General features: G+C 39.2%; 1 protein-coding gene across 3 annotated transcripts in view; it reads right to left on the bottom strand.

Moving 5' to 3' along the window:
- Positions 1-25,385, bottom strand: part of ARHGAP10 (Rho GTPase activating protein 10) — a 314,695-nt gene that overhangs the window by 182,649 nt on the left and 106,661 nt on the right. For 2 of the 3 annotated variants that reach the window (XR_013446509.1, XM_078069295.1), the window contains exons 5-9: positions 21,727-21,828; positions 15,525-15,635; positions 13,368-13,472; positions 3,458-3,587; positions 1,749-1,855 (exon numbers count right to left, since the gene is read on the bottom strand). Coding sequence is in view for 2 of the 3 variants with exons in the window: in XM_078069295.1 (XP_077925421.1) it covers positions 1,749-1,855; positions 3,458-3,587; positions 13,368-13,472; positions 15,525-15,635; positions 21,727-21,828 (555 nt within the window). In the remaining variant the exon portion in view is untranslated. The remainder of the gene's footprint in view (positions 1-1,748; positions 1,856-3,457; positions 3,588-13,367; positions 13,473-15,524; positions 15,636-21,726; positions 21,829-25,385) is intronic. The other variant, XM_078069296.1, reaches the window with a different exon arrangement.

Below are 25,385 nucleotides of genomic sequence, written 5' to 3'. Positions count from 1 at the left end.
AATATGTGACCATTTTTGACCTATAAAAATTTCAATTCCATATGAAAATACCTAAAAAGTATCATATTGGAAGGCCCTAGAGCAACTGCTGTGATCATAGAAAGCTAGAGCCACTCAATCAACGTGGGTTTTGTTTCCGGAGTGGATCACCTTGAATTCATATTTACTTAATTTGTTTTAATATGGTACTATTTTACCTCACTAAACCATCCAAGGGAGGTAGAAGCAATGCAGGAACACAGGTTCTGAGTAAAGAACTAGAAAACCTCTGAGTACCTACTTCTAGAACATTCTTACATTTTCTAAAATAGGAGAATCTCCACGTAATATTAAACATTCAAATATGCCAATATTCAAATTGTCACAGTCATTATATTCCGAAGTGTATTTTTTATTATGTGGTCATTAAACAGAGAGACATCACTAAGCAGACATGTCTTAGCATTTGAATTAGTCCTGACAGGAATCTCAAACCCAAACCTCATGCTCAATCTTAATCCCATCAGCCTTTACAAGTGATTTCCTCACTTCCTCCTCTTCTCCATGGCCCTGATTTTCCATGTCTATTTCATTATTACAAAACTATGTCTGTATTATAAGCTGCTTTATAAATATTTTTCAGGAAGATGCAAAGTATATGTAAATAGAAGTGAACTTGGGTCAATTCTGTATTCACCTAAGCAAAATCATACCCAGCAAGCAATGACTTACCCTTTTTTTTTAATGCGTTACCAATTATGTTCAATATTGGTGGAAGAGCTTTGCCTCCAGACTATCGATTATTGCTATGAGCAATATTTGGGTTTCTATTTAAAACCCAAATAACAATCATCTTTCCTACACAGACAATTCCTGAGGTCCTCTTGCTATCACATGTTGTTTTGCTATTTATTTCTGTGGGAGGAGTAGTTAACTGGGAACTGCTTAAGTGAGAACTTTGTAAGTCTAAATGGAAAACAATAAAATTCATTACAGACTATCTACCGTAGAATGTTTTCAGGCTGTGAATACATGTGTGCATATCAGATCTTTGTAAATACTGACCTGACAGAACACTGAGTTGTGAAAGCTCGTTTTAAGTGTTCACTTTATCCTTCAAGAACAGTGACATAAAAAGGATTCTAGTCCTGACCATAAAAACCCATACATACAATTCAAAAACCACAAGAATTGTTGTTTACTGGCCTACTTTATTTAGAAACAAAAGAAAACAAAGATTTTAATCCTAAAACCAAAATATAATGTATTTATCATTAGAGAATATAAACACCATTAAAATGTCAGCCTTGCGGGGGCGCCTGGGTGGCTTAGTTGTTAAGTGTCTGCCTTCGGCTCAGGTCATGATCCCAGGGTCCTGGGATCGAGCCCCACATCGGGCTCCCTGCTCCGCGGGAAGCCTGCTTCTCCCTCTCCCACTTCCCCTGCTTGTGTTCCCTCTCTCTCTGTCTCTCTCTCTGTCAAATAAATAAATAAAAATCTTAAAAAAAAAAAAAAAGTCAGCCTCGGGCACCTGGGTGGTTCAGTCGATTAAGCGTCTGCCTTTGGCTCAGGTCATGATCCCAGGGTCCTGGGACTGAGTCCCATGTCGGGCTCCCTGCCAAAGGGAGAGTCTGCTTCTCCCTCTGTCCCCTCCCTGCTCGTGCTGTCTCTCTCTCTCAAGTAAATAAATAAAATCAATAAATCAATAAAATGTCAGCCTCAAAAACTACCTCTCACATAGAATACGTAATATATAATCAAATACTTACAAGTTTTCCCCCAGATCTGTGCTCAAATGGGATTATGTTGAACTTCTTGGCTGCTTTCCGATACATGCAGTAGTGTTTGACCCAACTGGAACCAAACGGAGCGGGCCCTTCAACAAGAAATAGAACTTTACATTTTTCCTCATAAATAAGCAGATATGCAGAGTTTCAAACATATTACTAAATAGGAAAAACCCAATAAGCAGCAACTAATACAGCTCAAGGAAACCAACCAGCAACACTGTTGATTCCAATTTAAAAAAAAAGTAGGGAAAATAAGAAGGCTCAGAGAGATCATTTGAGAGAAGATTCAATACTTTTCAGCAACAAAGCAATGAGTTGAAGACATAATAGTAGTACCATACACTTCATAGGGTTTTTTAATGGATTAAATGAGACAAGGTGTATAAGAAGCTTAGCACAGTGTCTCACATGCAGTTAACAAGAGGAGACTTTTGCCACTACTGTTTTTGTTCTGTTTTTCCAACTAGTCTCAGCCCAATTCCTCTCAAAGACAGTAAGCTGAGCAACAGTTATGAATCTAAAAATTAAAGTTTCCTGTGATTTTCACTTGGGCATATAATACAAAAATTCTATCCTTCCAATGTCTCTACCCTGCATGTTAATTTAGTTATTTCAAATTCAATGAACAAAGTGAGATTAAAAAGCTAAAGCATCAGGAAAATTTAAAGTTCTGCTTGCCATGTAACTCCTCTTCGTGAGACATGAAGACTGTGGTAGCCCAGACTGAATAAGGACAAATGGCAAAAGAACCCCTCTACTGACCACATATGCATTAACTTGACTTGGAAGCACAGACATCCCATAGCTCTTCCACGAGTACCCGCTCCTACTCAAGTGGTCAGTTGGAAAGTCCTGTAAATCAGCCACACTAATGAAAATTGTGAAGTGTGCTGATGACAGTCAAGGGTGGGAAGGCAGGAGAACAGCAAATAGAGAAACATTTTCACATTCTCTTCCTTTCTACTAAATAGTACTCAGGTTCTATAGCTGAGGAAGTAAAGTTTAAGAGCTGAACAGTTAAAAATACGACCAAACTGTCAAAAAGTCCAAAAGAATTTTTAGGGGCCTTCACTTTCAAAATAAGGACACTCTATGCACCGCATATTCACTGAGAGCAACAATACTAAAAATTCTGTAAGTTAGAATGCCATCTAGGAGTCTTTTTTATAGCCATCTGCAATCACCCTGACAATTTTAGCAAGAACAAACGATCTCAGATTGGTGTGGAAAGAACTGATGTGAAGGAATAGGAGGAATATGTCCCTGTTGACTTTAACATGGAGAAGGAGGGCTGTGGGAGGGGGAGGGTGTGCATATGTATATGAATGTGCATATGTGTATGCGTAGGTGATGAGGACGGCGAGGGATGAAGGGAAAGGAGGAAAAATACCTCGGCTCACTTTCAGCCTTACACCAACTTCTGGCATCCTTATAAGCAAGTTTTAGCAAAGTGTGATGCAGAATTCCGGGATGCATCTGAAAAGTGGGGTGCCCCTTGAGTTCCTAATTTCACTGTCCCCTCACTAGAGCAGGAAAGTGTTTTCCCCCATAATACAAAATACTACCTTCTAGGACAGGACGGGGCAAAGGCAGTGGTAGCAATAATTATTCCAAAAATAGAGTAATTACAGTAAGAGTTTTAAAATAATTTTTCATTAGTCATTCATCACTGCTGGAGGTCTTCTTACTTTTTTCCTGTACATATAAGTAGCCTTCGGCTGTGAATTGACTTGCTCGTTTGTGGTCCTTGGGATTCTGTCTGATTTTGTTCATAAGCTCTTCCACTTCTGACCTTGTTCCTTCAAAACGATTCCGTGTCTGAAACAGATAAAAAACACATGTAAGTTTTAAGTCCTCATATGAGCTCTTTCATGTACATTTTTAAGTTTCTGGATAACTATAATTAAATTTGTAGGATTTTTCTATAAACTTCTCGAAATATACCCACCCTTTCCAGTGTGTCTCTTTGTTAAGATTAGTGTTCAAAGGAAAAAATTAGTGGTAGAATAGCTAATAGAGGAGTCTAAGCTAAGGTAACTGGAAGTTATTTACTCTCGAAGCTTTCAAACACCAAGAATGCCTGTGATATTCAACATAAGAATTCATACCTCCACATCTCACAATATTACTAAATCTTAGATTTAAAAAAAAAAAGTAGGTCATAAAATATTTGGGAAGTCTCTCCTTTGCACAATCAACCTGACTCACCATTATTATACCAGCAGTATTAGGTACTCAGAACCCAAAAAAACTTAATTCTTCTCTGCCAACTAATAAATATGAGGTCATTTTTTGCAGGTCACGGCAATTGCACTTGAAATGACATTTCTTCTCAGATTGGGGGGGTGGGGAAGAATCCCATGTACAAATAATGTCTTTGATAATGTGACAAATCACATTTCTGAAACCCAGTAGACTTGGTATGCCAATATCTCTGTCAAATGGACACACTGGAAACGTATATGCAAGGTGAAGTGACGAAATTACCAAGGCAAGCATGATGAGTCAGCACCACCAAGTTTCTGGGCATTTCTTTTATCCACACTCTAAAATAATTGTATTAACACCAAAAAACTGCTGATGTGAAATTGTGAAAAAGCGGAGATTAAAAAAAATTTTATTGAAATCCCTCCCCTCTCCTCCCTACAATGAAAGGGGTTACCAAGGGTCCTAGAACAGAAAAATGGTAGAATGGTACACATTTTTTAGGGGAATGGAGTCTGATAAATGTGGATTGCAAAGGGGAAAACTTATCTGCAGAAACTTATTTTAAACACAAGCTGAGAGTTAAAAAAAAAAAAAAAATGTATGTACTAGAACAAAATGCAGGATTGCAAGGAGGGTGGGACTCATTTGTTAATGCCAGTCTCCTCTTGCCTCCCTGTTTCTCATGCCTCCAGGATTTCTTGTCCTCATTTTAATACTAATTATACACCGATTTTATTTATTTGCCTCTTTGTCACTTTACTTAGATTCCTCCCAACCCTCACTTCTTTCTGAACGTGTGGTGTGTGTGTGTGTATAATATTTATACATATAAATACTTCAGAGATATTACGGGTTCAGTTCCAGGCCACTGCAATAAAGTGAATATTGCAATTAAGCAAGTCAAATGAATTTTGGGGTTTCCTAGTGTATATAAAAGTTATGTTTACACTATACTGTAGTCTATTAAGTGCACAATAGAATTATGTCTTAAAAATGTACATACCTTAAGTAAAAAATACTATATTGCTAAAAAAAAAAAAAAAAAAAAAAGTGCTAACCATCATCCGAGCTTTCGGTCATAATCATTTTGCTGGTGGGGGGTCTGGCCTCAGTGTTGATCAGGCTACTGACTGACCAGGGTAGCGGCTGCTGAAGGCTGGGCGGCTGGCGCAATGTCTTGAAATAAGACAACAATGATATTTGGTAGCATTTTACCAACAACAGAACTTCTTTCCAAGTTGGACTCAACCCTCTCAAACCCTGCTGCTGTTTTATCAACTAAATTTATGGAAGGTTCTAACTTCTTTGTTGTCATTTTAACCAATCTTCATAGCATCTTCACCAGGAGTAGCTTCCATCTCAAGAAACCATTTTCTTTGCTCGTGCATAAAAAGCAACTCATCTGTTCAAGATTTACCATGAGATGGCAGCAATTCAGTCCCAGCTTCAGGCTCCACTTCTAATTCTGGTTCTCTTGCTATTCCCACCACATCTGCGGTGACTTCTTCCACTGAAGTCTTGAACCCCTCAAAGTCATCCTTGAGAGTTGAAATCAGTTTTTTCCAATCTCCTACTTATGTTGATATTTTGACCTCTTCCCGTGAATCACGAATGTTCTTAGTGGCATCTAGCTCTCAACAGAGGGCTTAAAATACTCTGTAAATCATGCTGTTATAATAGATGTGCTGTCATCCAGACTTTGGTGTTCCATTCATAGAGCACAGGTAGAGTTAGTCTAATTCTTAAGGGCCCTACAATTTTCAGAATGGTAAATGAGCATTTGCTTCAACTTAAAGTCACCAGCTGCATTAGCCTCTAACAAGAGAGTCAGCCTGTCCCTTGAAGCTTTGAAGCCAAACATTATCTACACTGAAAATCTGCTGTGTAGTGAGGCCACCCTCATGAATTATCTTAGCTGGACCTTCTGGATCACTTGCTGCAGCTTCTCCATCAGTATGTGCTACTTTACCTTGCACTCTTCTATTATGGAGACAGCTTCTTCCTTAAAACCTCATGAACCAACCTCTGCCAGCTTCTGACTTTTCTTCTGGAGCTTCCTCACCTCTCTCAGCCTTCATAGAACCGAAGAGAGTTATGCCCTTGCTCTGGATTAGGCTTTGGCTTAAGGGAATGTTGTGGCTGGTTTGATCTTCTATCCAGACCACTCCAACTCTCTCCATATCAGCAATAAGGCTGTTTCGCTTTCCTGGCATTCATGTGTTCACTGGAGTAGCACCTTTAAATTCCTTCAAGAACTTTTCCTTTGCACTCACAACTTGGCTGTTTGGTGCAAAAGGCCTAGGTTTCAGCCTATCTGGGCTCTCGACATGTCTTCCTCACTAAGCTTAATCATTTCTAGCTTTTGATTTAATGTGTGACTCTTCCTTTTACTTGAATACTTAAAGGCCAATGTAGGGTTAATCACTGGCCAAACCTCAGCATTGCTGTGTCTCAGAGAATAGGGAGGCCTGAGCAGCGGGAGAGAGACGGGGGTGCGGGACAGCTGGTCAGTGAAGCAGTCAGAACCACATAACTTTCATCGATTGCGTTCACTATCTTATAGGGGCACAGTCTATGGCACCCCACAACAATTTTGACAGTAACATCAAAGACCACGGATCATGATCACAAATGTAAAAGTGAAAAAGCTTGAAATATCACGAGAACACCAAAATGTGAGACAGAGACACGAGGTAAGCAACTGCTACTGTAAAAATACCAACAGACTTGTGTGACAAAGATTGCCGTAAACCTTCAATCTGTAAAGAACATAGTACCTGTGAAGCTTAAAAAAGCAGAGCAGGACAGAGCAAGGCATGCCTATACACACACACGTACAGATGCGTGCATGCCGTGTGTGCACAGATGCCGGACACACACACACGCGAGGACACACCTGCACACACACAGATACTCCTGTTAATCTCATGAATTGCACCCAATACTCTCATTATTTATATTAATACTCAAATTGTCCTGGGACTGGACCAGCAGGGGCCCCTTGTAGCTGAATCTTGTATCTTTTGACGCACCCCCTTAATTGAGTAATCCCTTACTTTCTGGTCCCAAAAGGAGTCCTGGGTTCATCTTATACTTTCTCTGTCCCAGTCCTAGAAGCAATGATTTCCCCCTACCCCCAGAAGCCCTTGTTCCTTTTAGTGGAGTGTAGTAGTTAGAAACCAAAATCTGAGCACAGTGTGTCACAGTTAAAGGGGTGTCACTGCTTCTGGGTGTTCCTGGCAGACAGAAAAACTACATGGATGTATATATATACATACACAAAGATAGGTTGTTTGTTTGTTTTTTACACACATATACTTCTATATCTCTCTATATTGAAAAACCCATATGTTCATACAAGTAAATATAATCCCAATCCAATACTCCAGTTGCTTTCTAGCCTATCCCTTCCCAATTTTGAATATTTGAGAGAGAGCGCACATGCACAAGCACACGCAAGCAGGGGGAGGGGCAGAGGAAGAGGAAGAGAGAGAGACTCTCAAGCACACTCCCTGCTCAGCGGGGAGCCCAACATGGGGCTCAATCTCATGACCCTGAGATCATGACCTGAGCCAAAATCAATAGTCAGTAGCCTAACCGACTGAGCCACCCAGGCACCCCTCCCTACCCCATTTTGTACATTTCTTTTCAGAGAGTGAGAAATCTAGCTCCCATATTCTCAATCTATTTACTTATTTGTTCAATTAATACATCTGCTCAATGTAACCAATCTCCCAAATACACCAGCCACCTCTTCTTCAGGCTGCCTCTACACCCTTCCCACCCCCACCATCACCATCACCCCCACTTTCCCTGCTGCAGACCCCTCAATGGAGTACCACCTGCCCTTACTGTCCTACTTCCTCAGATGTGTAGGACTCTGCACTGGGAAGGGAGGGGAAGGATTTTACCATTTTAAGTAAATTATGAATAGGACTGAAAATTACATTTTTAAATTTTTTTATAAAGATTTTATTTATTTGAGAGAGAGAGCATCGGGGGGTGGGTCAGAGGGAGAAGCAGGCTCCCCACTGAGCAGGGAGCCCGATGTGGGGCTCTATCCCAGGACCCCGGGATCATGACCTGAGCTGAAGGCAGACACCCAGGAGCCCCAACATTTTTTTAAAGTTGAACATAAATAATAGAATGGCTAGAGCCTCACAATCGCCAATTCTAAATTCCAGGTGTATATTATCATCAAATAATTATGTTAGACTGGAAATGATACAGTAAGTGACCATTAGAGTGTTTACACTGTGGTTGGCAATACTGAAAACACTTTTTGGGGCTTTAATCCTCAAAATAACCTCTGAGATAGTCTGGTGCTGTCCATTATCAGTAAAAAGGAAAAGGAAAAGGAAATTCCTTTCCTAGCATGCTTTCTTAAATAAATCTCCAAATAAACCAGTCTTAAATTAAGCCTTATAAATTAAATATGTTATTACATCACCTCTTTGGGAGGAGGAGGATTCAATTTGGGGACTAAGCTGGAATTCAGACACATTTGAGTATGTCTAGAAACCCGGCGGGTCAGGCTTAGCATAGGCTCACTCCCATAGTAAGGGAAAAAGGAAGACGAGAGAGAGAAGGAGCTTTTCACAGTGCTATATCCAGAAATAAAGCTTTCAAGGCAGAGAGAAAAGGCTAATTCCAAGTACAGATAGCCATTTTAAGTTTTCCCATCCTGGCCCCATGACCTCATTCAGAGAGGAATGGAAGGCAAAGTATAATTAAAAATATGAAAAGGTTTCATGAAACAGCTCTAAAACATGAGGGTGGGCCCCATGCAGCCCTGCTTTAGTAACCTTGCAAAATAATGTAACAGAAAAGGGATAAGGCCCTATACACACACACACACACACACACACACACACACACACACACATCCCCTCACTGTAATCCCCATATTGCTCCTCAAACGCCCCAGGCAGAGGGAGGTGGCAGAAAGAGGAACATCAGGCAACAGACCCCAAGTGAATAGGTGATAGAGTCTAAGTCCCATATAAGACACCTTCCACGGGGATGAGGGAAACACAGTTTAGAACTGGTGACAGGTGGGGGCGCCTGGGTGGCTCAGTCGGTTAAGCATGTCTGCCTTCGCCTCAGGTCATGATCCCAGGGTCCTGGGATCGAGTCCCACATCGGGCTCCCTGCTCTGCGGAGAGCCTGCTTCTCCCTCTGACCCTCCCCTGCATGCTCTCTCTCTCTCTCTCTCTCTCTGTCAAATAAATAAATAAAATCTTTAAAAAAAAAAAAAGAACTGGTGACAGGTGGAGGTGAGCGGAGATTCACCATCAGGGCCTAAATCTGAGTTCCTACAATTAAAAGGACTCCCGTGTTACCCACAAGTTGCTAAGGTCTGGGCAAGCAGATGGCCATATCAAGACGTTCCCCAGCTCCTATATGTACGGACCCCAGATACACCATGAGTGACCCATTTGTATCCCAGCACAGAATCTGAAGCCAACCACCATGGTCCCTTGGAGGGACTCTGCCCAAGTTCCAGTGCTGGAGCCGACCTGAAAGCAATAGGACAGCAGGAAGTTACTGTCCTCAGTGTCCTCATCTGTTAACTAGGAATAACAAAATCTCTATCACAGGACTTCTAGGAAGATGAAATGTGCATATTCCAAATAAAGCACATGGGGAGTAGCTGGTACATGATAACAAAATAAATATAGATGACATTACTACTATGGCTACTATTACAATGAAGTCACCCAAAAGTCACAATTATTCCCTGTCAAAGGATAAAGGAAAATCTTCAATATCAAACTAACAGCTTATTGTTTTAAATCTGATTGCAAGAGAAAGTATATTTTTAAAAAATTTTTTCAGAATATAAAAACAAATCCACAACATTATAAAACAGAAAGAAGGAAGGGGCACAAACAGTCCTGTCTTGGGGGCAGAAAGAAAAGGTTTAAAAGCAATTAAAAGTGACCATAAGCCAATCCCTCAGAAATAAGCACTTTTGTATTTTTACACAATCACTTCCAATCCCTTTTTTTAAAAAAACATGGTTTATTGTTTTAGTGTTCTACTTTTCTCACAACACTGTAAGAAAAATATTTGGGCATATTCTTAAAATCTTAACTATTCTTAGGATCTTCTGGGGATTCTTCATGAATTCTAAGATTTCTCACATTACATTTCCTTCTAGGAAGAATTCTATTCTAGTTTCTCTTTCCCCACATTCCTCTGGGGATAAAGATAACAAAAGTTTAAATTTAGTTTTTTAAAATATACTTCAATTTTGATGCAATTTATATTTTTCTTGAAAATCTATTTTCTAAAAGCCATCTTGCTCTGTTTTGCTTTCCATGTATTACTCTGGAATATGGAAAGTGGATGAGGAATAAATTGCTTTCAAAAAACTAAAAGAGGTGTTGCCATTTTTACAACAGAAAAGGTGAAACCAGGTGGGGAAAATAGGTTGTTTTCATTTTTAAGTAACTTCTACATTTTTTCTGATTTTGTAAAACGATCCTGCTGTTTTTTTACTACAATTCTTAAAAGTTGGCCAAAATTATCCATAGCATTATAGCGCACAGATATTTAATGCTAATATTTGGTTTTATATTTTTTTAAGATTTTATTTACTTATTTGAGAGAGAGAGTGAGAGATGGAGAGAACGAGTTGGGGGAGGGGCAGAGGGAGAAGCAGGCTCCCCGCAGAGCAGGGAGCCCTATGTGGGACTCGATCCCAGCACCCTGGGATCATGACCCAAGCCAAAGGCAGATGCCCAACCAACTGAGCCACCCAGGCGCCCTAAGATTTGGTTTTAATATTTGCGTCTATTTCCTTAAATACATAAATATACATCGCATAAAAAAGAACACATAACTGGGATTTTTGTAATTGTTCTATATTGCCAGCATTTTCCCTTTATTATGCTAAAAGCTGATATCATCAGGGAATGAGAGAAATGGCCAAGAAGTGAACAAACTACAGCAACACTCAGGTACAGCAGGTACCGCAGAAGGAGCGAGCGGCATGTGTTTCAAAGGTGCCGGCATTTCTGAAGGGAAAAGAATTAGCTCGGCGCAAACACGAACGGCAAAGACACCTGGATCAGGTGTTCTCAAAACTGCAGGTGAGGTGGAAAGAAGAGGCTCTGCATGAAAGAGTTGCAGGAGCAGCCTCAGAAGCAGAACAAAACGAAGAGATGAGTATTTAGAAAAGAGGTTTTAGGGCCATTTACTGATGACAATCCTTGAGTTCCAGAGGATACAGAAAAATGTTCCAGCCAACCGTTCTTTGCCCATTTCTCTATGGGAAATGACTGTTATCAAATGTGTAAGTTAACTTCTGAATGCAGTAAGGATATTAACCAAGTTATTTTGTGAACCATTTTAAGGGATAGCTTGTTTTTAGGTTTTTCTCCTAATACTTCATGACTGGGCATTGCTCATTTACACTGAAATATTTAATCTCTTGAAATCATTTTGGCGTATGTAAGGTAACTATATCCCTGTTACCACACAGACGTGTTACAAAAGTACTTCCATCCACAAGCAAGCTGTGCAGGGATCGTTTCGCGGATGTACCCCACCCCTCACCCCAGACACCGAGACACAGCCAGCTTCGTGGGCACGTAGCCTGTGCAACCACAGGGGACCTTGTGCTCAGAAGGTCACACTCTTTGTTTAATGCTCTGCTGTCACGGTCTTGAAATTCTTCATTTTTAAATAAGGGCCCTGCCTTCCCATTTTATACTGACCCCACAAATTTTGGAACCAGTTCTGCCTGAAGGTTCTCATCCAGGCCAGCCCTGTACTTGACAGATGACATCCAGGCAGAAGAGGTAAATTTCCACAGGTTATATAGCCAGTTGGTAGAGGAAAAAATCAAGAGTATAATTAATCTTCTAAACTAACTATATAGCGTTCTTTTTACAAAACTGTGTTCTGCTGTCTGCAAAAGTAATCTGAAAAAATTGCAGCAACAGTAGACTATTCTACTACCTATAGAGACAATTTTAAAATTAGAACTAATCTACACATACATATACATTTTGATATTTTTTAGAATTCTGTCACATTGTGGTCACTGATAGTGGGGGGCGTGAATGGGGGTGGTTACTCTTTTAGTTATTTAACCCAGCTCAACATCAAAATAATCTATAAATACAAATGGACACTTGAATTACCAAAAAAAAAAAAAAAGAGAGAGAGAGAGAGAGAGAGAGAGAGAGAGATTTCATTATCTAAATTCCCAAATGTAGGGAACTATACAAAAAACTTAGGAACAAAATCTACACAAAACCATTCCTCCTCAATCCCTATGATGATATCAAATTGAAAGTCAGGCAGCAAACAGCACAGAGTCCCATTCTTCATATGTCTTTCAGTATGAGCTAGAATGTGCTTGTCCTAAAACTCACTTTTTTTCTAATGAGGCCTAAAATTATACTAAACATAACCTGAAAAGAATTTCAATGAGGATACTTCCAAAAGTCAATTTAAGTGTTGAGAGGAAAAACATCCACCACCTTCTGATCAAAATCACCTATGTTATACTATTTAATACAGCTCTCTTAAATCTCTTTATCCAAGACCTCTTTGAAAGCATATATTTTCCAGGAAAATAATATAGACCAACAGCAACTGTGAACTCAATACATTAGTGAATATGCATAAACATAGGGAAGAAATTCCTCTTGAACCATAAACCTAGCTGGGACTAAAAATCAAGTAAGATACACAGGTAATAGAAATTGAGATCATTATACTGAAATGCCTTACATCTAAAGTGGAGTGAAGTTCTTTTGTTTGCTCCCTACATGAAAGACTGAAAGTTACATAACAAAGTTGATCCTTACAATTACCCCTACAAAGTGCAACATGGTGGCAGTTAACACTGCTGTAGGACATATTTTAAAAGTTACTAAGAGAATAGATCCTAAAAGTCCTCATCACAAGAAAAAAAAGTTTCTGTAACTGTATGAAGTGACAGACATTAACTAAACTTACTGTGGTAATCATTTTGCAATATATGTGTCAAGTTCGATACACTGTACAACTGAAAAGTATATAGTACTGTATGTCAATTACACCTCAAACTAGAAAAAATAATAAAAATAAATTATGGGACTCCTGATTTAAAACACATATCTAGTGACTTTTCTGAAAGTAAGACAAGAAAAATTTTTAAAACAAATTCATTATCTAAAAAAAAAAAAAAAAGAGCCGCCAGGTGGCAGAATTCCTGAGCCTCACCTAATTGAAGAGCAGCTTGTTACACTAACTGACCAGAAGGTGGCAACGTAGCCTCAGTTTCTCAACAACAACAGCTCAGCCTGGTTTTGGTTTAAGGCTTTTCATATAACAAAATGAAAATACCCATCTCAAACATCCTCTTATACCAGAAAGCTTTCATTTCCTTACATTCTGAATGTTGATCTGTAATTCCATTTTGTAGTGATTGAAGTCTTTGGCGAGTTCATGGCCCTGATGATAGAAAGTAAACATTCCCTGAAAAAAGGACAGCATCTAAGACAAAGGGGAAAAAAATGACATTAGCACAAACAAAAACTCGGGGGGGGGGGGGAGAATAAGAACAGCCACATATTGCCCCCCTCAACCCACTGTGATTCTACTGAAGTAAAATAATTAAAAGAAGTCACCGGAATTAACTAAATCTAACTACATATTATTTATTAATTTTATTAATTTGTCCTTTCACAAAATGGAAGGTTTGTTATTTTTCCTTAAATATCAGAGCTATTAGATAGCTTTGAGAGTACAGTGTACTGGAGAAATGGAGTTCTATATCACCCATTGTTCTTTCTAGTCAAGAGAATCTCTATCTTCATTTATAATTGAAATCTTATCACCATAAGTCAATAGAACCTATAATGAAAGTGAAATCACAGAATTAAAGAGCTTAAAAGCTCTCTCCAATGGCGTCCAGTGACTTCTCTATTTTGTCTATAAACCTTCAGTGACTGGGGCAGAGACAGGTAGAGACAGAGTGATAATTAAGCTCTGAGTTCTGACCTACCCTCAACCTGCCCCTCCTGAGTAAAGAGCACCTGCTTTTGCCCAACATGTGGATTTAAAATGAGTAAAAGTGATTTGGGGTAGGAATTAAGGAAATCCTGAGATTCATTTTCTTCATAATGTCACGTGGCACAATGGTTAGGAATCTGGAACTCTAATGTCAAGTGGCCAGCAAGGGTCAATCCCCAACTTCAGCTCTGTATGAGACTTTGGGCGAATTACTGAAACTTTCTGTACTTCCATTTCCTTATTTGCTTAGTGGGATCATAAAAATATCTCCTTATGGAGTTAGTGTGTGGAATAAACACATGAGCATGGTGAAGTATTAGAAGAATGACTTGAACGATGACTGAGCACCGTAAATGCTCAATAAATGCAGGTCATTATTAGTATTTCACATAAAAGAAAGGTTTATGGAGATCAATTTTTCTCTCATTGTTTAAATTAGGTTAATTCTAGGGGTGCCTGGGTGGCTCAGTTGGTTAAACGTCTGCCTTTGGCTCAGGTCATGATCCCAGGGTCCTGGGATTGAGCCCTGCATCGGGCTCCCTGCTCAGTGAGGAGCCTGCTTCCCCCTTTCCTCCCCGCTTCATGCTATCTCTCCTATCTCTGTCGCTATCTCTGTTTCTCAATTAAATCTTAAATAAATAAGATTAATTCTATTACTCTAACTAGACCATTGCGTCCATGAATGTCAATTTCAAATTAATCATTACTTTCTTATTTTTCTGTTTCTCAAAATCACACATAAAATGGATAATTGTATGGGATGTAAATTCTATCTCAGTAAAGCTTTTTTAAAAAATCACATGCAAAAACACCTACATTAAAATTAATCTTGAGAATCATGAATTTCAATGTTTCTTGGTTTTTTCACTAAAACCCACAGTACGAATTACCCTTTACATATATTCATATGTGTCCATATACATTATGTATATACAAAAATATATAAAGAACCGAAGCTATTAGAATACATCTATATAAGCACAAACACAAATCACATGTCTGTATATAGGTCTAAAGAATGGCCAGAGTAACTCACAAAATAGTTTCAAGTGCTCCACATGCTGGTTCTTAACAGGTTGCCATAAGCATTGAGTTGTGTTAGAAATAATTTGTTACCAATAATTGTTCAAAGTACCAAAACTTGGACTGGTGTGCTTGCTTCAGACCAAACTCGAGCAGAGTGAAAATTATCCATCACCACCACCACTCTCTCCCATCCTAACATTTCTTTCACAGGGCTTCTCTTTAAAGGGTGGACCTACAATAGGGTGGCAGAAATACCACCTGATTGCCGAGTCCTTAAGAACTAATATTCCCTATATGTTGCTGTGCCAATAAGGCTGAGAACCACTAATTTGTAGGTGATTCCTTGACTTCATGGTGATGGGTGTCCACTTTTATAATTTACGATGCCTTGTGCACTTCACGTGTATGCACTCTGGCCCCCAACAATGGTAAATTCCATCTAGAGAGAAAAATATTTCTATTATATCACAAAAATCTAACAGCAGAACAACCTTCTATGATACTTACAGGCTCCACAAACTCAAACTTCTTTCTTTCCTGGATTTCCTGAAGCTTACATACATATTCAAGAGACAGTTCATAAAAGTGCTGCCGGTTCTGCTCCACTTGGATATCTGCCTATGTTAAAGCAATAGAGGCTGGTTAAATCAGAGATGGTGAGGAGTGAAACGCTTGATCAGAGGGTGGCCATGCCACCAGCCCTGTGCCAAATATGGCCCCCAGCCCGTTTTTCTACCTAAAGTTGTACTGGAACATAGTCACAGCTACTGGTTTATGTATCTTCCATGGCCACTTGCCTGCTGGGGCAGCCAAACTGAGTAGTTGCAACAGGGACCTTACTGTCTACAAAAACATAATTTTTACCACCTGACTCTGCAGAAAAAGTTTGCCAACCCCTGCCCTTTATGATGAGCTTGACCCCAAGGATTGAACGTCAAACAGAATGGCTCTTCATGAAAAACTCACCCCAACCCCAACTGACACCCAACGTTGAACCATACACATACATTCAAAATCACATAAACATTATTTCCATTGACAAATCCTCTAAGAATGCAGTTGGCCTGGGAAATCTAGTCACCTCAGGACGCACAACTGAAGGCAGCAGGTGAGGAAGTGGCAGCTAGGGTACCATCTCAAGAATCCGGTTCTCAAATACCATATGATCCAGTAATTCCACTTCTGGGTATTAACCCAAAGGAAACAAAAACACTACTTTGAGAAGACATATGCACCCCTATGTTTACTGCAGCATTATTTACAATAGGCAAGATCTGGAAGCAGCCCAAGTGTCCACTGATAGATGAATGGATAAAGATGTGGTACATATACATACAATGGAATGTTACTCGGCCATAAAAAAGGAGGAGCTTTTTGGGGGAGGGGTCATTAGCAACAACACGGATGGACCTAGAGGCTGTTATGCTAAGTCAGACAGAGAAAGGCAAATACTACATGATTTCACGTATATGTAGAATCTAAACAAACAAACAAAAAAGCAAAAACAGACCCATTAAAACAGAGAACTGATGGTGGTCAGAGGGGAGCGGGTGGAGGGATGGGCAAAATGTGTGAAGGGGAGAGGAGGTATAGGCTTCTGATTATGGCATGAATAAGTCATGGGGATGAAAGGTCAGCCCAGGAATATAGTCAACAATATTGTAACAGCGTTGTATGGGGGCAGATGGGGGCTACTACACCTGTGGTGAGCACAGCATAATGTACAGGGCTGTCAAATCACTATGCTGTACCTGAAAGTAATGTAACACTGTGTGTCAACTATACTTCAATTAAAGAAAAAATAAAATAAAAGAACCTGATTCTCAAAAGGTAGGCCAGGGCTTAAAGCCCATCTACAGGTAATCATGTTCTTAGGCCCTCAAAATGTGTCGTCCTCTTGAGAGTAAACAGGCACCAGATGGTCAGGAGACTATTCCAAGGTTGGGGGGGGGGGGCGGGGGGGAGTTCCAGCTTATCTTATCTAACTAGAAGGGAACTGGGAGAGAAGCTGGGTTCCATGGAGGAACAGCAGAACAAGAACTGTCATCCTAGAAACCACTCTTAACAAGGCATCACATATTTCCTAACTTGGCCAATTTTTAAAGTATTTATCCAGACAACTCTCCAAAGCAATGGCAATAAGCACCTGGAAAGATGCTCAAAATCACTAATCATTACAGAAATATAAATACAAGATACCACCTCACACCTATCAAAAAAATAAATAATAACAAAACTAATTTAAAAAAAAAAAAAACAGAAAACAAGTGTTGCTGAGGATGTGAAGAAATTGGAACCCTGTGCACTGTTGGTGGGAATGCAAAAAAACGTAGCTGCTATGAAAAACAGCATGGCAGGGGCGCCTGGGTGGCTCAGTCATTAAGCATCTGCCTTCGGTTCAGGTCATGATCCCAGGGTCCTGGGATCGAGCCCCGCATCAGGCTCCCTGCTCAGCGGGAAGCCTGCTTCTCCCTCTCCCACTCCCCCTGCTTGTGTTCCCTCTCTCGCTGTGTCTCTCTCTGTCAAATATATAAAATCTTTAAAAAAAAAAAAAAAGAAAGAAAGAAAGAGAAAAAAACAGCATGGCAGTTCTCAAAAAAAATTAAACACAGAATTATCACATGATACAGTAATTCCATTTCGGGGTGTATACTCCTAAAAACTGAAAACAGGGACTCAAAAAAGATTTATATAACCCTGTTCACAGCAGCATTATTTACAAAAGCTAAAAGGCGGCAGCAACCAAAGTGTCCACTGACAAACGGATAAACAAAATGTGATGTATACATAGATAGATATAGATAATATTATACAGTCTCAAAAAAGGAAGGAGATTTGGACATGTGCTATAACGTGGATGAACCTGAGAACATTATGCTAAATGGAATAAGCAAGTCACAAAGGACAAATACTGTAGGATTCCACTTTTATAAGGTACCTAGAACAAATTCATAGAGACAGAAAGCAGAAAGGCAGTTATCAGGAGCTGGGGGTAGGGAGCTGGGGAAGTAGTTTTCAATGGAAACAGTTTCAGTGTTTGGAGATGAAAAGAGCTCTCGATATGGAAGGCAGTGATGGTAGCACAAGAATGCGAATGTGCTATACGTGGAATAAAGCAGAAAGCTTCTAAACCCCTGGGAATGTCCTGAGTGATGGGAGTATCTTTTATATCTGTATAAAGAGCCCCTCTGGAGCACACCTGAGTTTATGCTACTGAGGTGACTTAGGGTGGGGCTTCTACAGAGCACCAGAAAGACTAAGTGATTAGAGGGCTGGACCTTTCAGTCCTGCCCACTGACATCTGGCAGTGGATAGAGGGAGGGGCACCACAGACTGAGCTCTGTAAAAACTCTGGAACGTCCCCGTGGGTGGACGCACGCGAGAGCCTGGAGAGTGACACACCCCAGTTCCACGGGGACAGAAGTTCTAGGCTTGGGACCCTTCCAGACCCCACCCTATGTGGCTATTCATCTCTATCTTTTATATTATCCTCTACGATAAATTAGTAAATATAAGTAAGTGTTTTATCTCAGTTCTGTGAGCCACTCTTAGCAAATGAATCAAACTGGAGGAGGGGAAGGTGGGAACGTCTAATTTATAGCCAGTAGGTCAGAAGCCAGTAATGATTTGCATCTGGTATCTGAAGAAGGGACCGTCTTATGGGACGGAGCCCTTAACCTGTTGGGACTGATGCGGTCTCCAGGTAGACTGTGAGAATTGAGTTAATTGCTGGGTGGTATGGGAAAACACACATTCAAACTCTACTTTTTACCATACCAAGCAAAAGTGACTTTTTAAACAAACTTCTATTTGATCATCATCTCATTTCTGGCCATTCCTGCCATAAATATGTATCATGAGAATAGACCATTCTCAGGCAAAGTTATTCAAAAGATCTACTTCCCTGGTCATATGTACTGAAATATAATCATTTGACTACTCAAAAAACAAAAATATACTTCAAAAATTAACAGAAATAGATTTTTCTCAAATGTCTGATACTTGTTCTAGTGCAAATATTAGAAGTTAGGGGTGTGGAAAGAAGTAGAAGCTACTGTACCCAGTAAATGGAGAGCTATCGGTAATGGTCTTAACAGAATTACCAAACAGCCAGCCTGCTGTCTGCGACACTCGTCTCCTGTTATTTTCATTTGAAACAAGGAGAAAGAATGATACAAGTTTTTATGCCTTTGTTCAGTACTCTCAGCAGCCTTTATAAACCTCTCGAGCACCTCCGCTCAGTTCACCGCAGATTAGCAATACATAAGCCAATGCCCAAATCAGTGAGATTCAAATCTAACCTTTTCCTTTTAAAGAGCATTCCCCACCCCACCCCCGCCGCTTAAGGCCTTCACACTTGCAATAGAAAGCTGTTTCAAGTGGGAGTGTGTATGTTTGTAAAGAGCAAACAGCAAGATGGGACAGAATATACAATTTAAATGAAACTAAAATTATTCATCTCAAGGGTCTCTTCAAATTTCTGATCTGGAGTTCAATTATCTTTGGGAATGATGAAATTAATGAAGCCCCAGCTCACTGTGCAAGCATCTTCACACTTCTTCATTCAATAAATATGTATTAAGTGCCTACTCCCTGACTAGCAGTGTTCTAGGTGTAAAGGATAGAGTACCGAATAAAATAACATTGTTGCCTTCGAGGAGCTTACATGCGAATGCAAGAAGCCATGTAACAACCAAATATATGGTATGTCAAATGTGTGTAAGAGTATGAAAAAAATCAAGGCAGCATAAGGGGGGGGCACTTTAAATAAGATGGTCAGGGACTTCTCTAGTAAGGCGAACTCTGAGTGGACAGTATTTGAGAGTATGTGGAGGAGTGAAGCATGTGGGTCTGGGCTGGAAACGTACTATGCAAAGGCCCTGAGCCTAGAGTATGCTTGTCCCAGTCAGTCACAGCAAAACAGCCCATGTGGGTGTGAGGACAGGAGGGTGGGCCCTGGGCCTCTGGAGACAGCTGTTAGGGAGGGTCTGGGGAAGAGAAGCAACATAAAGGCTCACTCTGCTTGCTGTACAGAATATAAACTGTAGGAGTACATAGGTGGAAGCAGGGAGACCAATTAAGAGGCCTTTACGGTAATCCTTGTGAGAGATGCCAGCAGCACGGGCCAGGGTGATGGTGCTAGGAGTCAGAGGTGGCCATATCCTGAGAATATTCTGAAGCTAAGGAAGACATATGCTGAGAAAGTAGGTGTGGCATAGGAGAGGAAGGGCCAAGGATGGCCATAAAGATTTTGCCTGCTCAACAGCTCCCATGAGATACATAATTAGAGAGTGAAGTGAGGATGGAAATTTACTTGCAGCATGAAAAATCCCTTCAGAATACCTGAAAAGAGAGATGAGAGGAGAAGACAGGTAGAAAGCCTCTGGCATAAAGTGAGCCGATAAAAACAACAGCTATCATTTCAAAATGGACAGAGGGAAGGAGATGACGGAGCATATGTAACAACTATATGGTTTTCTACATAATATGGAATAAGGAGAAGAGAGCCCTACCTACCTATGGTATTGTGAGGATTCAGTAGAATAAAAGCTCCCTCCTCTTTTATTTTTCTTTTCAAGATTTTTTATTTATTTATTTGAGAGTGTGTGAGCGAGAGAGAGAGCATGCACATGAGTGTGGGGAAGGAGCAGAGGGAGAGGGAGAAGCAGACTCCCCACTGAGCAGGGAGCCTGATGTGGGGCTCTATCCCAGGACCCTGGGATCATGACCTGAGCCGAAGGCAGATGCTTAACTGACTGAGCCACCCAGGCGCCCCTCCCTTCTCTTTTATAAACTGTCAAACACCTTCCAAATGTCAGTTAAAGTCATTAAAGAGGAAAAAGTAAATGTGACATGTGGGGAATGTCAAAATGACCACACATACACAGGGTGTGCGACTGCATATCTGGCATTTAAATATACTGGAGCCAATGTTGTGTCATTTTGATGATCCTTCAATAAGTGTATATTATAGTGGTATATTATGCCCAGATTCCTTACGTGTTTAAAAATAAACAAATGAGAAAAATATCACACTTTTGTGGGATGAGTCAAGATCCCAACAGCTTCAAAACAGCATTATTTTTAATGAAAACATATGTTCCAAATTGCAAAACATTGAGTTTCCACTCAAGTGTGTGAGTGAGAAAACCCAAGTGCCAGGGAATTTAGAAAAGAGAAAGACGAAATGAGAGATAAGATATAAATTCCTTTCTCCTTACTCACGGCTCCCTCCAAAAAAAAAAGTCTATTTACACAAGTATAACAGAGGCTCTCCTTCCAATGAAGCTGAACCTCATGAATCTTCAGTGTTAAATAAGATTAATGCTGCCTTCACATAAAAGCAAAATGGTAGATGAGCTTATTAAATTCATTTCTTCAAAAAATCTTGAAAGCCAATTAATGAGTCTATTCCTGAAAATAATGTATCTGTTCTTCAGTAATGCCAGATAAAATTGTTCCTGTGAAAATATACTCAGAACCAAAAATGTTAATACTATGAATCTCTACTGAATTAATCACTGTAAGATGTATTCATTATTTTGTGTCTTATTCCACACGAACTCTTTCATTAATTCATGATGATACCTGTTCATTTTTTTCATCCCTAATAATCCTAGATGAAAAGTTTACAAAAGAAAAGCACATTTTAAAAAGGCATGCACTGCTTACTGAATTTTAGAAACAAACAGAAAAGTAAAAACAATACCTCTTGTAAATGTGAGTCTTTCTTTTTGGCTGATAAATTCAAATGTTTATCAATTAGACTATAGTTCTTTTCCGTCTCTTTGTCAAACTTCTTTTTTTCTTCCTACAAGTCAGAAAACACAGACAACTATGATTAAACAGGGGGAAAATGCATATATACAGTTTATCTACTGAGAAGCTCAAAATAAGATTAGGATCTAAAAATAAATAAAGTACCACTAAGTGTGATGAAGCTATCTGAAAAATCTATCTGTACCCAGGCCACTGCTTATTAATCATCTTCAGTGTTAGGACTGAAGAGTCACATATTTTTTCTCTTTTTCCTTTAATGGGCTTTTTACAGAGCATGGTATTTTTCAATACTTCTACTTAGTGTTTAGAAATAATGCCATCTCACTTGTCCCTCATTAAAAGAAATAAGAAGAAGAAGAACACAGGCTTAAAACAGCAAACTTGTGCAGATTTTGGCAAAGAAATGGGATTCTTTTAAAACTGAGTAAATTTTGGTCTAGATTAAAAAAATAATCATCATCACAATTGGGGAAGAAAAAAAAACCTTGGGAAAGATTTCCCTTAACTGTCCAGTGTGAATTTAATAATAAGACCCTCTGATCAGAAACGTCATCTCCTTTCCAAAACCTTTGCAGTGATTTCTAGAACACCACTGAGAATATATATCAATAGGTCAACAGGGCCTAAAGTAACACCGACATCCTCATACTGAGACTCTTTGGTTGAGCATTACAAACATTTCTCCGGTACTGCCCAGAACTAGCATTTGCTTTTCTTTTGCTATAGAAGCTTTTTGAAAAAACAAGTATCCTAATTGTTAAATACAGAAAAGACAGACTATCTCCCCTAACACTGTTTGCCAATTTAAGTGGATTTTTTTTAAGTGAATTTTTAATAAACATTTCTGAGCACCAATGAGAGCACACTATGTCCTCATACTGTCAAAATGTTTCCGTTAACTTCAAATTCTCCCTAACTTTCCAAGGGCTCCTGGAAAGGAACATTCCCTTCCCTATTTTCCAACTTCTATCTTCTAAAGCAAAAATAATCTTTTCTGATACAATCTTTTTCCTAGCAGGCAAAGAGACTGAACAAAGCATGAAAAGTCTATTTCTCCACATTTATCATTGTTTTTTCACAACACAGGACTACAAGCTGCTGTGTGGAAACCTAGGACAGAGCCTCTGCCGGCTCATCCAAAGATCCTGAACTCATTCCACACTGAGGGAGGACAGGCAGGCTCTGGAAGAGACATTTCTTCCCATTTGTATTCCAAGTTTAATTACACTCTAGCTGCACAACTTAGGAAAAAAAAAACAAAAATGTAACAACACAGAACCTAAATTCTCTTACTGAAAAGATCAGGGATTTTTTTTGGGGGGGGGGAGGGGTGGTACTAGCTCATTCTTTGATCCAATCCTAAAGTTCTGTGACCCAATGGTTCCCCTATGTGTGACAAGAGTCACACTTTTATTGAAACAGAAGCACTTTTCCTTTATGCTCTTAATTTACAACTATTAAAAAAAAAAGTTTAAGGCATTAATTTACGGTTACCTTCTTTTCTGCTTTTTATTACTACACTCTTCGTCAACTATTTTGGTGACTAACAAAAAAATAACATAAAACAAACATGTGGCCACCATTTCAGAACCTCCACTATTTTAAAATGTTGTTACGGTGGAATGCACACTGGGTTAGGGGTGAGAAGACAGGTCCTGGTCCGGGCCACTTTCTACTGTGACTACGCACCAGCGTCCCAGCGTTCTCTGGGGATCCCATTTCTCGAGCTGAAACAAAACAGGAAGAGAAGTCCCGCCACTGCATTCACCACAAGAGGACTGCAAAGCGGGATCGTATAGGAACAAACGTTCGCTATCCTCGCAGATTCATCCTTACCAGGAAGACTGAAAATATTTTTACTCATTTGATTTCATGTGAATCACAGAAGGGGACAAAGGAAGCAGTGATGCTAAAATCAGCAGTCAAAACACCCAGCACACTCAGCAGTTGTGCAGTTTGTAAGTTAACACGTGGGTAAAGTTGAGAATGAAAGAAAGCGGGGGTATCAAAGGCTTTGTGAAGAAGGAATTCAGCCAAGAAACAACATTCCATGCACCAACAGAGAGGAAACACATTTGTTCACACATGGTATGGCGTTATACAAAAGCAGTTTTGTTGTTAAACCTGAAGACTTAAATAATTATTTCTTTTTGCATTTGTTCTCAATGCCATTATAGAATAGTATTCTGCTTTTCTGTGCTTACAGGGCTTTTGTGCTGAAATAATGAGAATTTTAAAAGGGACTATGTTCAAGTAGCAACCAATAAAGAACAGCATTTTTTCTTCAACACTGCTATATCCGACAGACATACATACGTAGATGTGTGTGGATTTATATATATATACATATATATATATAATAAATTGAGTAACTTACGACAAAAGGTTCTATGAAGAATCAAATTTAATACAATGAAAATTTCTTTTATAAAACAGCAGTACAAATTTCAAGTAATTCTGAGCCGGGTGCAATGAGTGTATACCTGAACTCAGGTACAATGAGTGAAGCAAGACAGAACTCATTAAGGAGAGGTGGGAGCAATGGAAAGCCAGATCGTCCACATCTATTCTAGAGGGGAAGGTGGCCATATCATGGCTCCAGCAGATTTTTACCATGTGGGAATATAGGCTAGTATATAAGCCATGTCCTTAGATTTTTAAATGATGGCGATAGTTTGTTTTTGGTTTTGTTTTTACATTTTCACATGAGTAAGCCAAGCAAAATTATGTCTACAGGTTAAATATGACTCACTGAAAGTCAGTTTGTAATCTGTTACAAAACCACCCATGCCCCCCCCCAAAAAACTAAACAACAGCTATTATTTAAAACAGCTTAACCAAATAAGATGTATGCTGTATAAATGGTAAAGGAAATTCAGAAACCTAAGAAATAAAACTTAAGTAATCAGGTCTTCTGAATATGTTAGAAGTAAATATATATATATATAAATATATATATATATATTAAGGTTTTATAATAATAATTCACTGGGTAAAAAAATACTTAGCCAACAGTGTTGATATAATTAGTTAACTACTTGGAAACAGAGAACCACATCTCATATCAAAATTAATTCCAGATGGACTGAAAGAGTCACAAGTAAAAAATGAAGCCATAAAAAAAGAACAGTTTCATCAGATCTCAGAACAGAGGCATACTTTTGAGCAAAAAAAGAAACGGGAGAAGCCATAAGAATGTCTAGATATCCAAAAAAAAAAAACAAACAAAAACAAAACCCCACAATAAACAAGCTAAAAGGCCAACAACAAAGCAGGGAGAAGAGGCAATTAATATATAAGAAGTATTTTTAATGTATAAAACATTCTTAAGATTAAGCAATTTTTTGCTAAAATCACATATTAATATTTCCATTGAAAAATGAATAAGGAACATATAAAGAACTCACAAAAACTTGAACATTACTGTGAATTGTCCACATTTCTTTAGGGCACTAGAATTTTTTTGTTTTGTTTTAGAAGAAGGGGGAGGGCAGTTTTTAAAGTTCCCAGATGATCTTTTTAAAATGCTTTGGTTGGGCGCCTGGGTGGCTCAGTTGGTTAAGCGACTGCCTTCGGCTCAGGTCATGA

Source organism: Halichoerus grypus, chromosome 3, assembly GCF_964656455.1.
Source record: "Halichoerus grypus chromosome 3, mHalGry1.hap1.1, whole genome shotgun sequence".
NCBI lineage: Eukaryota > Metazoa > Chordata > Mammalia > Carnivora > Phocidae > Halichoerus > Halichoerus grypus.
The sequence above is the reverse complement of the archived record's forward strand: the minus strand, read 5'-3'. Positions and strand labels throughout refer to the sequence as shown.